Source organism: Ranitomeya variabilis, chromosome 1 (genome assembly GCF_051348905.1).
Source record: "Ranitomeya variabilis isolate aRanVar5 chromosome 1, aRanVar5.hap1, whole genome shotgun sequence".
Classification (NCBI taxonomy): Eukaryota; Metazoa; Chordata; class Amphibia; order Anura; family Dendrobatidae; genus Ranitomeya; species Ranitomeya variabilis.
In genome coordinates, this window is record NC_135232.1 from 667,798,598 (window position 1) to 667,814,256 (window position 15,659).

The window sequence follows — 15,659 nt, forward strand, 5'->3', positions numbered from 1 at the left end:
GCCGGAAATTCCACTTCTGGACCAGTGCATCCACTCCTTTGGAGCCGTCCCTGGGGTTCAGAGAGAAGAATGCTTCGACTTTCGCATTTCGGCTGGATGCAAAGAGGTCGATTTCTGGGAGACCCCATTTGTTCACCAGCATCTCGAAGCTTCGGTTGCTCAGGCACCATTCCCCCGGATGTATGTCTTGGCGACTTAGATAGTCTGCCTGAATGTTGGACGAGCCTTTCAGGTGAACCGCTGTCAGAGATAAGAGATGTCTTTCTGCCCAGGAGCATATCCGGGCAGATATATTCTTCAGGCAATTGTTTTTTGAACTGCCCTGATGTCTGATGTGGGCCACCGTGGTCACATTGTCCGAATATATCCGAACGTGATGTCCCTTGATTAGATGACTTCCTACTAGTAGGGCTTCTTCTACAGCTTTTAGCTCTCTGTAGTTGGAAGATTTCTTGCTTGTTGACTGGTCCCAGAGACCTTGGAAAGGGGTGTGATTTATCATGGCCCCCCAGCCTCTCTGGCTGGCGTCCGTTGTTACTGTGGTCAGTGGGACTTGCGTCCAGCTGACCCCTTTTTGTAGATTTTTTGGGGACATCCACCAAGCCAGGGAGGCCTTGACACGACCTGGTGTGTACAACCTCTTGTTTAAAGAATTGGGATGACCGTCCCAATTCTGCAAGATATGTGCCTGAAGAATTCTGGAATGGGCTTGGGCCCATGGTACCGATTGAATGCAGGCTGTCATCGAGCCCACAAGAGACATGCCTACTCTGACTGTAGGGGATCTGGTGTCCCTGAACGTTTTGACCTTTGATAAAAGGGTTTGACGGTGTTCCACTGGGAGGAAGGACATTTGTTTTGCCGAGTCCAGGAGAACTCCCAGGAATTTCCTGCATTTGGAGGGTCGTAGGTGAGATTTTTCCAGATTCGGCACCCATCCAAGAGATGTCAGGATTTCGAGAGTCTTGGATACATGGGACTCCAGGGCCTGTTTGGAAGGAGCTATTATCAGAAGGTCGTCTAGGTACGGCACTATACAGACGCCTTGCTTCCGGATAAAGGAGACTACCTCCCCCATTATTTTGGAAAATACTCTTGGAGCCGAGGAAATTCCAAATGGGAGGACGTTGAATTGATAGTGCTCTATCAGACGCCCTCTCTGTACAGCGAATTTGAGGTATTGGCGATGTCTTTGGTGAATAGGGATGTGAAAGTAGGCATCTTTCAGATCGAGAGTGGCCATGAAGTAGTGTGGACCTATCAAGGGGATGGCATTCTTCACTGATTCCATCTTGAATCTTCGGTACTTTATATGCCGATTGAGATTCTTTAGATTTATAATGACACGGGACTTGCCCGATGGCTTGGGAACCAGGAATAAGCGAGAGTAGTGGCCGTGATCCCTCTCCGATTCCGGTATCTGGGATATCGCACCTGACATCTTTAGGGCTCTGAGACCGGACGCCAATTTTGACTGATCTTTCAGGGAGGGTAGGGAGGTGACTTTTAGACCCCGTGGGGGGGAGGAAATGAATTCTATTAGGAGACCCTCTTTGATGATATTGAGGATCCAGGGGCAAGAGGTGATGTTTTGCCACTGGGAGTAAAAATTTGAAAGTCTCCCCCCCACTGGATCGAAGTCACCGTTTCTCCTGTTGAGACTGCTGCTGCTGTTGCTGAGGGATGAGGATGTTTCTCCCCCCTCCCTTCGGGTAACTCCACCTCCCGGACTTGCCTTTCCCTCTCTGAGAGGTTTGGGACTGAAAGGGACGAAAAAACTTCTTTTTGGGAGTTTTTTTGTTCTGGGAGGGCTTTCTTTTTATCGGTTGCTTTCTCCAAGATGTCATCAAGAGAAGGCCCGAAGACGTAGTTACCTTTAAATGGTATGGCGCATAACTTGGCTTTGGAGGTGATATCACCAGACCACATTTTTAACCACAGCGCCCTTCTGGCCGAGTTAGTCTGTACTAACGACCTTGCAGCAATTCTGATCGTTTCCATCGAAGAATCTGCTAGGAAACCCGTGGCTCTAAGGAGACTAGGAAGGGAGTCTAACAACTCAGCTCTTGAAGTGCCCTGGGATATGTGAGACTCCAGTTCACCTATCCAGCGGAATAGAGCTCTAGCCACGCATGTTGATGCGATATTAGCTTTGAGGGCTACCGAGGAGGTCTCCCATGATTTCTTTAATAGACTCTCTATCTTCCTGTCCATCGGATCCTTTAATTGTGACGAGTCTTCAAATGGAAGAGCCGTTCTTTTAGCCACTCTTGCCACCTGAGAGTCAACTTTAGGGACATCCCATTTGGTCATTTCGCCTTCTAAGGGGAATCTACGCTTCATCTCGGATGGAGTACTGAGGCGCTTTTCAGGTAATTCCCACTCTTGGTCAATCATATCGGAAATATTCTGGTGGATTGGAAACCCCACCCGTTTACCCTTAGTTATGCCACCAAACATCTGGTCCTGTATGGACTGGGGTTCTGGCTCCTCCTCCAGCCCCATAGTACTGCGTACTGCGGCTACTAAGTCCTCAATCCAGTCAGAAGAAAAGAGATATTTTCTGGCCTCAGATGTAATAGAGGATGCAGATTCCTCCTGACGACCTGAGGATGAGGCATAAGAGAGGTCTGACTCAGATTCAGAATTCTCTTCCTGGATCTTCCTTTTTTTGGCTGGAGAGTGTGGCGGAGGGGGTGGCGGAGGGGGTGGAGGGGTAAAGGCTGCTAGGGAGGATTGCACCTCTTGCTTGACCAGGGATCGGATTTCCTCTAGTAAAGAAGGTTGCTCTGCCCTGACAACTTTGTCAGTACAGGTCCTGCAGAGTTTTTTCTCCCATGAAGGTGGCAGCTTAATGGTACAGATGGCACACTTCTTTTTAACAGTAGTTTTGGGGGTAGACCTTTCTCCCTGCAATGAGAGGGGAGAGAGAGAGTGACCAAGGATACCCCAAAGTTACTACCTAAGGACCCCTGTCCCTGCGGCACTTACTGTGGCAGGGGCAGCGCTGGGCTCTGCAAGCGCAGGGCAGGTACCGCTCTCCATGACAGGAACAGTCTTACCTGCGACGTTTTCTGGCAGGTTTTATACACGGTGGAATGCACCTGCCCCCAGCGATCACCTCTTCCCCTCCATAGTCCAGTGTGGAGGACGCCGTCCTGCACGAGACACCGCCGGCGGAAGTGCCTCCAGGGAGCGCAGAAAGGACCGGAAGTGACGCGCGCGATCACTTCCGGGTTGCCAGCAGCGTGTGTGGAGGGGAAGGAGACCGGAGAGCTCCAGGAGGACTCCGGTCAGAAACACTAGCCTGCTTTGCCCTCACGGGGGCGCGGGAACGCTAGGCACAGGTCCCGAGGACACCGCAGCGCGGCGCGACGGGAGCAGCATAGGAGGGGAGGTAAGATACGACCCCATGCTGCCCGGTTACACACAAGCCGACGCTTGTAAGATGCAGCAGTCACCGGCCACCACTGCATACGAAGTAAACCTCTCCTGTCCCATGGGGAACAGGAAAAGACACTGGTGAGAGGGAGGTGGGAGGGCCTTTTAACCTCTCCATTTCCTGTTCCCCATTAGGGCAAAGAGGCAACCTCCATATGCAGTCGTGGAAGGTGACTAGAGAAAATAAAGATCATTATTATTATTCTTTCCTGGTATAGAAGTAAGGCTCACTGGCCTGAAATTGCCTGGCTTTTAATGAACAGATGTCATCGGACGCACTTACCAGGGGAATCTCTCCTTCAGCTGCTTCATGCATTGCCTCGTGGGCCTTAGAGTAGTAATGAAAAGGGCAATCTCATCATACTGCGCTTTGCTGAGCTTCATCTCTGTGAAGAGGAACATGGGATAAGCTTCAATCAAAAAATATTTTGTGACAAAAAAAAACTAGTAAAAACAGTGTACAAGTCTTCGTTCATAACATAAATGTTTGTATCTAAGCTTTACCTACTAAATAAATATCAAATGATTACGTATAGGTTTTTAATTATACATTCCAGTATGAATGCAGGCAGACCATGTGTTTGTGTGTGCTGCTTTATATATCAAGATCAAGATTATATATATATATATATATATATATATATATATATATATATATATATATATATATATATATATATATACACAGTATATATATATATCCACATGCAAATAGAGAAATAAATGCGGCACTCACCCAAATTTTTGCTGTGTGATACGTAGTATTTATTACTGACAAGCTTTAAAATCCATCAGGACTGCAGGAACATAGTGAGGGTGCGGTAAATGGAGTATGGACAAAAGCAAAAATTTGGGTGAGTGCCGCATTTATTTTTCTATTTGCATGTGGATTTACAGCGCTGTTTTTTCTTATGCTGAGCACCGGATACCCATAGCTGTTGTGAGACCTGCCAATTCAGAGGTTCGTTATCAGCTGAGACGCTGGGGAGCTTGCTTGTTTCTAGTGCCGCCCTGTTATCTCTCATTGTGCATTGAATATATATATATATATCTACTATATAATTGCCTAAGGGTACTTCCGTCTTTCTGTCCCGGTTATTCGTTCGCTGATTGGTCTTGGCAGCTGCCTGTCATGGCTGCCGCGACCAATCAGCGACGCGCACAGTCCAGAAAAAAATGGCCGCTCCTTACTTCCCGCACTCACTGCCCGGCGCCCGCAAACACCGCTCACACAGGGTTAATGCCGGCGGTAACGGACGGCGTTATGCCGCGGGTAACGCACTCCGTTACCGCCGCTATTAACCCTGTGTGTCCCCAACTTTGTACTATTGACGCTGCCTATGCGGCATCAATAGTACAAAATGTAATGTTAAAAATAATTTAAAAAAATGTGACCGTGACGTCATCACAGGACCTGCGCTCAGACCAACCCTGGGACCGGAAGCTGCCGTGGACTACAAGGGGCCCTCGGAAAGGTGAGTATATGTTTATTTTTTATTTTTTAACCTGTGACAAACGTGGCAGGGCAATATACTACGTGACTGGCTAATATACTATGTGGCTCTGTGCTCTATACTACTTCGCTGTGCAATATACTACGTGGCTGTGCTGTATACTACGTCACTGGGCAATATACTACGTAACTGGGCAATATACTACGTCCCTGGGCAATATACTACGTGGCTCTGTGCTGTATACTACGTCACTGAGCAATATACTACGTAAATGGGCAATATACTACGTGAATGGGCAATATACTACGTCGCTGGGCAATATACTACAGCGCTGAACAATATACTACGTGGCTGGGCAATATACTACGTGACTGGGCAATATACTACGTAACTGGGCAATATACTACGTGGACATGCATATTCTAGAATACCCGATGCGTTAGAATCGGGCCACCATCTAGTATACTATATAATTGTCTAAGGGTCACTTCCGTCTGTCCTTCTGTCTGTCTGTCTGTCTGTCACGGATATTCATTGGTCGCGGCCTCTGTCTGTCATGGAAATCCAAGTCGCTGATTGGTCACGGAAAAACGGCCACAACCAATCAGCGACGGGCACAATCCGGCGGCAAAATGGCCGCTCCTTACTCCCCGCAGTCAGTGCCCGCTCCATACTCCCAGCAGTCAGCGCTCACACAGGGTTAATGGCAGCGGTAACGGACTGCGTTATGCCGCGGGTAACGCACTCCGTTACCGCTGCTATTAACCCTGTGTGACCAACTTTTTACTATTGATGCTGACGATCGTCGTCTTTAGGAACCACAGTTCTCCTTGCAATGTCCTGCTTTTTTAACATTAAGCCTCAATAAAGGAAGACTTTTTGTACAGATGGTGAGTGCTCGTTTTCTTGCTATTATCGTTTTACTATTGATGCTGCCTATGCGGCATCAATAGTTAAAAGATCTAAAGTTAAAAATAATTTAAAAAAATAAATAGTTATATACTCACCGTCCATCGGCCCCTCGGATCCAGAACCGGCCTATCTCGCTCATCGAGACTGCCCGGTGACCACTCCATGCATTGCGGTCTCGCGAGATGATGACGTAGCGGTCTCGCGAGACCGCTACGTCATCATCTCGTGAGACCGCAATGCACTCTTGGGACCGGAGCGCGCGAGGAGCGTCGGTAAACGCTTCGCCTGGATCCGGGGGCCAACGGAAGGTGAGTATATAACTATTTTTTATTTTAATATTTTTTTTTTTAACAGGGATATGATGCCCAGATTGCTATATACTGCGTGGATTGTGCAATATACTACGTGGGCTGGGCAATATACTACGTGGGCTGTGCAATATACTACGTGGGCTGTGCAATAAACTACGTGGGCTGTGCAATATACTACGTGGGCTGTGCTATATACTACGTGGGCTGTGCAATATACTACATGGGCTGTTCTATATACTACGTCGGCTGTGCTATATACTATGTGGGCTGTGCTATATACTACGTGGGCTGTGCAATGTACTACGTGGGCTGTGCAATGTACTACGTGGGCTGTGCAATGTACTACATGGGCTGTGCAATATACTACGTTGGCTGTGTTATACACTACGTGGCCTGTGTTATACACTATGTGGGCTATGTCATACACTACGTGGGCTGTGTTATATACTGCGTGCGTGGGCTGTTATAAACTACGTGGCTTTGTTATATGCTATGTGGGCTGTTATACACTCCGTGGGCTGTGCTATATACTACGTGGCTGTGCTATATACTCCGTGGGCTGTGCTATATACTCCGTGGGCTGTGCTATATACTACATGGCTGCGCTATATACTACGTGGCTGTGCTATATACTACGTGGCTGTGCTATATACTACGTGGACTGTTATATACTACATGGCCGGCCGCGAACAATCAGCGACAGGCGCAGTCCGGCCACGAATTGGCGCGGGATTTGAACCACGCTTCGCTAATTGGTCGCGGCTGGCCGAATCCTCTGTATTGAATGTATTATTCTAAAATCTTCATAAATAAACTACATACATATTCTAGAATACCCGATGCGTTAGAACCGGGCTACCATCTAGTGTGTGTGTATATATATATATATATATATATATATATATATATATATATATATATATACACACACACACACATATATATATATATATATATATATATATATATATATATATATATATACACACACCGTATATACTCGAGTATAAGCTGACCCGAGTATAAGCCGACGCCCCTAATTTTGCCACAAAAAACTGGGAAAACTTAATGACTCGAGTATAAGCCTAGGGTGGGAAATGCAGCAGCTACCGGTAAATGTCAAAAGTAAAAATAGATACCAATAAAAGTAAAATTAATTGAGACATCAGTAGGTTAAGTGTTTTTGAATATCCATATTGAATCAGGAGCCCCATATAATGATCCATAAAGTTTATGATGGGCCCCATAAGATGCTCCATATTAAAATATGCCCCATGTAATCCTGCATAAAGGTTAATAATGGCCCCATAAGATGCTCCATAGACACATTTGCCCAATATAATGCTGCACAAATGTTGATTATGGCCCCATAAGATGCTCCATAAAGATATTTGCCCCATATAGTGCTGCACAAAGTTGTTTATGGCCCCATACAGACACTTGCCCCATATAGTGCTGCACAAACGTTATGGCCCCATAAGATGCTCTATACAGACACTTGCCCCATTATAGTGCTGCACAAACGTTATGGCCCCATAAGATGCTCTATACAGACACTTGTCCCATTTGCTGTGATAAAAAAAAAAAAAAAAATCACATACTCACCTCTCCGTCACTCAGGCCCCCGGCACTTTCAATATTCACCTGACTTCATTCCAGTGCCGCTCCATCTTCAGCGTTATTTACACTGACATTCAGGCAGAGGGCACGCACTAACCACGTCACCGCGCCCTCTAACCTGAGCGTCACTGCAGAAGACGCTGAAGATGGAGCGGCGCTGGAACGGGGAACAGGTGAATATCGCGCAGCGCTGCGCTCCCCTCCCCGTTATACTCACCTGCTCCTGGCGCTGTGCAGTCCCTGCTTCCCAGGCGCTGCTGCTTCTCCCTGTACTGAGCGATCAACGTTACCACTCATTACAGTAATGAATATGCGGCTCCACCCTTATGGGAGGTGGAGCTGCATATTCATTACTGTAGTGAGCGGTACCATGTGACCGCTCAGTACAGGAAGCTACCGGCGCCAGGGCAAAGACGTGTAGGGACCGCACCAGGAGCAGGTGAGTATAATTAGACAGCCCCCACTCCCCCTCCCCTGCCGACCCCTGGGTATGACTCGAGTATAAGCCGAGAGGGGGACTTTCAACCCCAAAAAATGGGCTGAAAATCTCGGCTTATACTCAAGTATATAAGGTATATAATATTCATTATATAAACTAGGGGGCAGGTCACTGAGGGATCAGTGACTTGTAGAAGCCATACACATGATTACCTAGTCAGACCACATGAAAACCCCCCCACAGGCCGCCCCAAATCATGAGTACTGAGATAAGAAGAGACTGCTCACACTGTTGTCCGCCCTGTCTATCTCATCTAATACTGGAGATACCTGGAGTGATGAGATAAGAAGAGGCTGCTCACATTGCTGTCCACCATGTCTATCTTATCTAATACTGTTCCAAAAAAGTTGAGGCAGCACACCAAATCCAAAGTTATAAAATGCTTTTTAATAGCCCATGTGGCGACGTTTTGGTCCTGGGTACAGACCTTTCTTAAGCCTTTTTTGGAAAAGTATTTACTAGGATTGGTATGTACCTGTGAAGCGTCTGCACCCTACCTCTTAACTGTGCTGTTTTTTCTATTTTTTTTTTATCTAATACTGGAGATACTAGAAGTGCGGAGACAAAAATAGGCTGCTAACACTGCTGTCTTCCATGTCTATCTGATCTAATACTGGAGATACCAGGAGTGCTATGGTAAGAAGATGCTGCTCACACTGTTATCCACCCTGAATATCTGATTTAAAACTGGAGATACCAGGGGTGCTGAGGTAATAAGAGGCTGTTCACACTGCTGTGCACCATGTTTATCTAATCCATCATCCAATACTGGAGATACCAGGGGTGCTGAGGTAAGAAGAGGCTGCTCACACTGCTGTCCTACATGTCTATCTGATCCATCATGCAATACTGGAGATACCAGGGGTGCTGAGGTAAGAAGAGGCTGCTCACACTGCTGTCCTACATGTCTATCTGATCCATCATGCAATACTGGAGATACCAGGGGTGCTGAGGTAAGAGGCTGCTCACACTGCTGTCCACCTTGTCTATCTGATCTAATACTGGAGATACCAGCAGTGCTGAAGTAAGAGGCTGCTCACACTGCTGTACACCCTGTATATCAGATCTAATTCTGTAGATACCAGTGGTGCTAAGGTAAGAAGAGGCTGCTCACACTGCTGTCCAACCTGTGTTTTTGAATGCTGTTCCGACACTGTAATCTGCAGTAAGTAATCTTCAGGTCACAACAGCAGCTCGGCAGTCAAAAAGACAGGGTGGACAGTAAATATAGTTGCTATGAAACAATGTGCTCATTCCATTCCATCAGCAATGCCAGTGGTCTGTGGCTGCTGGAATGGAAGAGAAAATACCACCTCTTACCTGACAACATCCGTGACTCTTCTTTTGATTAACTGTCCCGGCATGACGTTCTATGTCCATCCTTCCTCAAGAATGAAGTTGCATCAGTCTAGCTAATCAAAAGAAGAACCATGGATGTGATCAGGTAAGAGGCGGTACTTTCACTCAAATTCCAGTGGGCACAAACCACTGTCATGGCCGATGAAATGGGACATGCGAATAATACCAACTATAAGCAGCATTGTGCGCAGCCTCTTCTAAAGCCCCCGCCACACTAAGCGAGGTCGCTAGCGAGATCGCTGCTGAGTCACAAGTTTTGTGACGCAACAGCGACCTCAGTAGCGATCTCCCTATGTTTGACACGTAGCAGCGACCAGGCCCCTGCTGTGAGATCGCTGGTCGTGTCGGAATGGCCTGGACCTTTTTTTGATGGTTGAGGTCCCGCTGACATCGCTTAATCGGTGTGTGTGACACGGATTCAGCGATGTCTTCACTGGTAACCAGGGTAAACATCGGGTTACTAAGCGCAGGGCCGCGCTTAGTAACCTGATATTTACCCTGGTTACCATTGTAAATGTAAAAAAAAAAAAACAGTACATACTCACATTCCGGTGTCCGTCAGGTCCCTTGCCGTCTGCTTCCCGCACTGACTGACTGCCGGCCGTAAAGTGAAAGTACAGCACAGCGGTGACGTCACCGCTCTGCTGTTAGGGCCGGCGCTCAGTCAGTGCAGGAAGCAGACGCCGGGGGACGCGAAGGTGAGTATGTACTGTTTGATTTTTTACATTTTACACTGGTAACCAGGGTAAACATCGGGTTACTAAGCGCGGCCCTGCGCTTAGCAACCCGATGTTTACCCTGGTTACCCGGGGACCTCGGCATCGTTGGTCGCTGGAGAGCTGTCTGTGTGACAGTTCCCCAGCGACCACACAGCGACTAAACAGCGACACTGCAGCGATCGGCATCGTTGTCTGTATCGCTGCAGCGTCGCTAAGTGTGACGGGGCCTTTAGCACCAGAACTCTTGATATTCTCAGTATTTGATTGGAATATGTCAATGGGAGAATATCTAAGCATTAAACAATCACTCCCATCAAAGTTTTTTCCTCTTAATATATTGAAGTCATATTATATATATCTCTTTTCTGTGCTCTTTCTCCCACCCCCAAAAAAAATCTGTAGCGCCCCCACTGCCGCAGGGCCGAGGGGTACCCGGTGCCGGGCCTCTGAGTCTCTGCTCCGGGGTTGTCACGGTGGCTAGGCCCGGTCCGTGACCCTGCCGAGGGGCGCACAGTATCTGATAGATGTAGATGGTGGTATTAGTGATGCTGTAGTGGTGCGGTGCAGTAAATAACGAGGACACCAGGTTGCAGTCTCTTTACCTCTTTACTGAAGATCTCTGGGTCCTCAGTCCAGAATACGGTTCACCAGGCTGCGCAAGTCCGGCCGGTCCAATGGCACCTCCAGAGTTCTCTTCACAGGTGGAAATCGGTGCCTTCCTTCTAGCGCTATGTGTTGCGGTCCTTCCCTGCTGTGCTTACGGAAAGTCCCCACAACTGTTGTGTCTGTTTCTTAAGTTCCCTCACAACTCAATTAGATGATGTTCTGCTAATCCTCCGTCCCTCCCTGGTGTTCTGGTTGGGACGGCACCCGTTTGACGGGTAGGCTTGGAGCTCTTCCGGGACCCTAGAGTCGCCCCTCTCCACAAGTTGCCCCCCAAGACTGCATAGGTGATTTAAGGGAGACAGCCCGCCTTAGACTGACTGTCCTGCCGCTGTTTGAAGTATTGCTTGAAGCTGAATGTTATTATACTCCCTCGGCGTTCCGGCCACCGGTAGTGCGCCTCAGTAGGATGTTGCCTCGGTCTTACAGCACGACCCCTACTGGTATTTCTCCTTTTGCGTGATCTCGTTTCTCACTCAGCACAATCTATCTCTCTTCTAGTCCTTCCTTGGGCACCGCCGCTACCCGGAGCAGGCACGGTCCCGTTACGTTCGTTCAAGTTGCCAAGCCTCTGTCAGGATCCCACCCCTGACAGAGACCCTACTGTATCTTCCCCCCACAACACCCTCTGCCACAAGGTGTTGCCTGGTTCCAACCCAGTCAGCTTTCTGATCTAACTTCCTGCCTGACCCCCAGTTTACCCACTATGGTGGGGAGTGGCCTAATGAATAGAACCCTTAGCTCCCCCCGGAGGCCCGACTGTGAAATGTATTGGTGTCTGTGATACCTGATCAGATGAACTCCTTCAGTGCCATCAGACGCACCATAGCTCCCCTTAGTGGCGGAGCCACAGTACTGCAACGACCAGGACTCTGGGGCACTGCACTCCCCCCTGGTTAAACACAGTACTCCGGGACTAGGAAGAAAACAACAATACAAGTTAGCAAAAAGACATACAGTTTTGTTGAGTGTAATAACAATAAGCATATTTAAACAGGCTTCCCTTTATGGGAGGTAAGGACACTTGAACGTTACAAACGTGGTTAAATATCATAGCAACATGCTACAAATAACTTTTCTTACCCAACCGGGTATTCTACTAAGTGCAAAATTGTTGAACAATAATTTAACATTGCCTTTAAGGACATACACTCTGCATCCACTAAAGACCTTCTTATAATCACATTATAAGGCAATTTAACTTTTTCATTCTCCTTCTTTAAATCTGCAGGACCGCCTGTCCTAACGGCGCCAGACCTACTGCCTCTCCTTTCTTACAGGACCGCTCCTTTCAGCCCGAGCCTTCTGTCTTTTCAACTACTATACACAGTATAGAACATAACATACTTTCAATTTAAGAGCACTGAGCCATCTCTGTATGGCTCCTATGAGGACTCAGGGTTTACCTTCTATCCTAATTATCTATCAACGTAATTAACCATTTTCTTTACACAACATCAAACCTTCTCATTATTTTTCTCACTAACATGCATGCTGGACACCACGTCTACCCCTACGGGCCCACTGCATCTTTCTACTATCTTTCACTTTCTTTCCGGAACATCATCAGCATTTCTTCACAATTAACTAATTGAACACATATAACTTACTCATGTAAACATTATCATCATTTTCTTTCGTCAAACATCATTGTTACCTATCTTAAAGCAATATCATCGGTTAAGTGCGACAAATGAACATCCCCTTTAAGAGGGGACTAAGTCTCTACGAGGTAGCACGCCTTCTCAGGCTACCAGTCCGTACTCAACAAAGGTTCCAGTGTGGTATCTTCACAAAGAGTCCTTCTTTAAGTAAAACCAGTAGGGAGCACCTTTAATAAGGTGCAAACTATGTACAAGAAGTTCGGATCATGCACTGTTCATGATTTCAGCAGTTCTGGAAACTTTGTGCAAAACTTGGAAAAATCAAACAAAAACAAAACAATAGGGATCCCGGGTCAACAGAAGGATCCCCTTAAGAGTTAACCCTGAACGGGTTTTAGCAAAACAGCAGAGAAACAGTTAACTATTTACATGTTCATGGTATCGAGGTTTATCCTTATAGCAAATCACAGGACATCAGCCGAAAGTGGACACCTTCCGACTGTGCAGGCTTCGATCCTTGGCCAGCAGCTGATGCCGCACCAGTGTCACTGGCGGATTTCCCCTGGGCAGCCAGACCTCCGGAGGTCTGAACCTGAAGGCGGACTCTAGCTGCTAGCTCAGTCGCTGCAATGAGACGTACGGCGGCAATATTGGTAAGATCCGTCACGTCTGGTTCCATCATGGTTGAAGTAACAGATGACACTCTCCCAGGCCCACAGCGGCGCACATTCCGGGCATACCATATGCATGCATTCCGATGACGAGTGTAAGTCACCTGACACCCCTTTTTCAATGGGTCACCACTTCGGCCGCAGCAGGGAGTCTTCACGTTGCAACTGGCAACAAAGACGTCAGTTGGTAACCCCGGTTCCTGTATGGAACCCCATCCCCTCCTCGGGTGGAAGGTCAATACAGTGCCCCGCTTTACCATGTCCCTGTCATCACATACAAGAGGCGATGGTTGCGCCCTCGGTGGGTCAGTCGGTTCTGCCTCTTTTTGCCGTTTCCAATGTAAGATCAAGCATTGTTTGTACTGTTCCCAGGTAAGTACAGCAAGGGTGAATCCTTCTTCCCGAACTCCATCTGGCCCAACCCGGGGGGTGTCCCACTGGAGGATCACCCCATCTGGCCCCACGTCTATGGGTTCTCCCATCCTAGTCGGTAGCGGCGGTACCAGCTTCCCCATTGCATCAGGAGGTAACACCATTAACTCTGCCGAGCGGAGACGGCTTTTACTGGGGTGAGGGCCGGTCGCGGGAGCGGGTTCGAGCGGGGGAGCAGGGGCGTCTTCCATACCTGCGCCTGATGTGATTCCACCGATGTCGATCCGGTCCGTTGACGAGGACACTGGAATCGGCTGCAGTCCGGACCGCGGCTCCTCCACCGCGGTCCCCGGGTGTGGCTCCGCCCACCATGGTTCCTCCTCCACTAGCTCCGAGGACGGGATGGGTAGGTTCCGCTCCGCGGCCGGTTCCAAGGAATTCAGATCCTTCCGCTGCAGTGGACGTAGGTCCGCCTCTGGTGGAAGAGGACAAGCCGGGATCGCTCCTTTTTCGTTCAGGCACTTGCTGCTCGTCATCGCTGCCTGATAGTCGGTGGCAGTGCATGCACCTGACTCCGCCATTTCTCCGAGGTTGAGCTTCTCCGTCACCCGCTTCCCGCCGTTGCAAACCAAGGGGTCGCCCTCTACTTTGGGGCAGGTCTTCGCTTTGCAGCAAGAGGTGCAGGGGGCGGTCGCCGCTTCTGGCGCCACTTTGGTAGTCCCCTCCCATGGCACGCCCCCCTTCTTCTTTGGTGTAGCAATGGCGGCGGTTTTTGGCGGGAGATTTTGGCGGTAAACGACACAGCGCAGTCTTTGCAATAAAGTACAGTCCAAGCACGACAAATCACAGTTCCAAGGCACACATGACCTGATTCTTCAGGCTTAAGTAGATCCTGTTCGTGACGCCAAGTTGTAGCGCCCCCACTGCCGCAGGGCCGAGGGGTACCCGGTGCCGGGCCTCTGAGTCTCTGCTCCGGGGTTGTCACGGTGGCTAGGCCCGGTCCGTGACCCTGCCGAGGGGCGCACAGTGTAATAGGTAAAACGGATGATAGTGATGAGGCTGTAGTGGTGCAGTGCAGTAAATAACGAGGACACCAGGCTGCAGTCTCTTTACCTCTTTACTGAAGATCTCTGGGTCCTCAGTCCAGAATACGGTTCACCAGGCTGCGCAAGTCCGGCCGGTCCAATGGCACCTCCAGAGTTCTCTTCACAGGTGGAAATCGGTGCCTTCCTTCTAGCGCTATGTGTTGCGGTCCTTCCCTGCTGTGCTTACGGAAAGTCCCCACAACTGTTGTGTCTGTTTCTTAAGTTCCCTCACAACTCAGTTAGATGATGTTCTGCTAATCCTCCGTCCCTCCCTGGTGTTCTGGTTGGGACGGCACCCGTTTGACGGGTAGGCTCGGAGCTCTTCCGGGACCCTAGAGTCGCCCCTCTCCACAAGCTGCCCCCCAAGACTGCATAGGTGATTTAAGTGAGACAGCCCGCCTTAGACTGACTGTCCTGCCGCTGTTTGAAGTATTGCTTGAAGCTGAATGTTATTATACTCCCTCGGCGTTCCGGCCACCGGTAGTGCGCCTCAGTAGGATGTTGCCTCGGTCTTACAGCACGACCCCTACTGGTATTTCTCCTTTTGCGTGATCTCGTTTCTCACTCAGCACAATCTATCTCTCTTCTAGTCCTTCCTTGGGCACCGCCGCTACCCGGAGCAGGCACGGTCCCGCTACGTTCGTTCAAGTTGCCAAGCCTCTGTCAGGATCCCACCCCTGACAGAGACCCTACTGTATCTTCCCCCCACAACACCCTCTGCCACAAGGTGTTGCCTGGTTCCAACCCAGTCAGCTTTCTGATCTAACTTCCTGCCTGACCCCCAGTTTACCCACTATGGTGGGGAGTGGCCTAATGAATAGAACCCTTAGCTCCCCCCGGAGGCCCGACTGTGAAATGTATTGGTGTCTGTGATACCTGATCAGATGAACTCCTTCAGTGCCATCAGACGCACCATAGCTCCCCTTAGTGGCGGAGCCACAGTACTGCA

The 15,659-nt window shown here is 48.8% G+C and overlaps 1 protein-coding gene across 3 annotated transcripts in view; it reads right to left on the reverse strand.

Moving 5' to 3' along the window:
* Positions 1–15,659, reverse strand: part of CDIN1 (CDAN1 interacting nuclease 1) — a 494,484-nt gene that overhangs the window by 417,806 nt on the left and 61,019 nt on the right. For all 3 annotated transcript variants that reach the window (XM_077263831.1, XM_077263841.1, XM_077263824.1), the window contains exon 2: positions 3,725–3,827. In XM_077263831.1, the coding sequence (XP_077119946.1) occupies positions 3,725–3,825 (101 nt within the window). In that variant the 5' untranslated portion in view covers positions 3,826–3,827. The remainder of the gene's footprint in view (positions 1–3,724; positions 3,828–15,659) is intronic.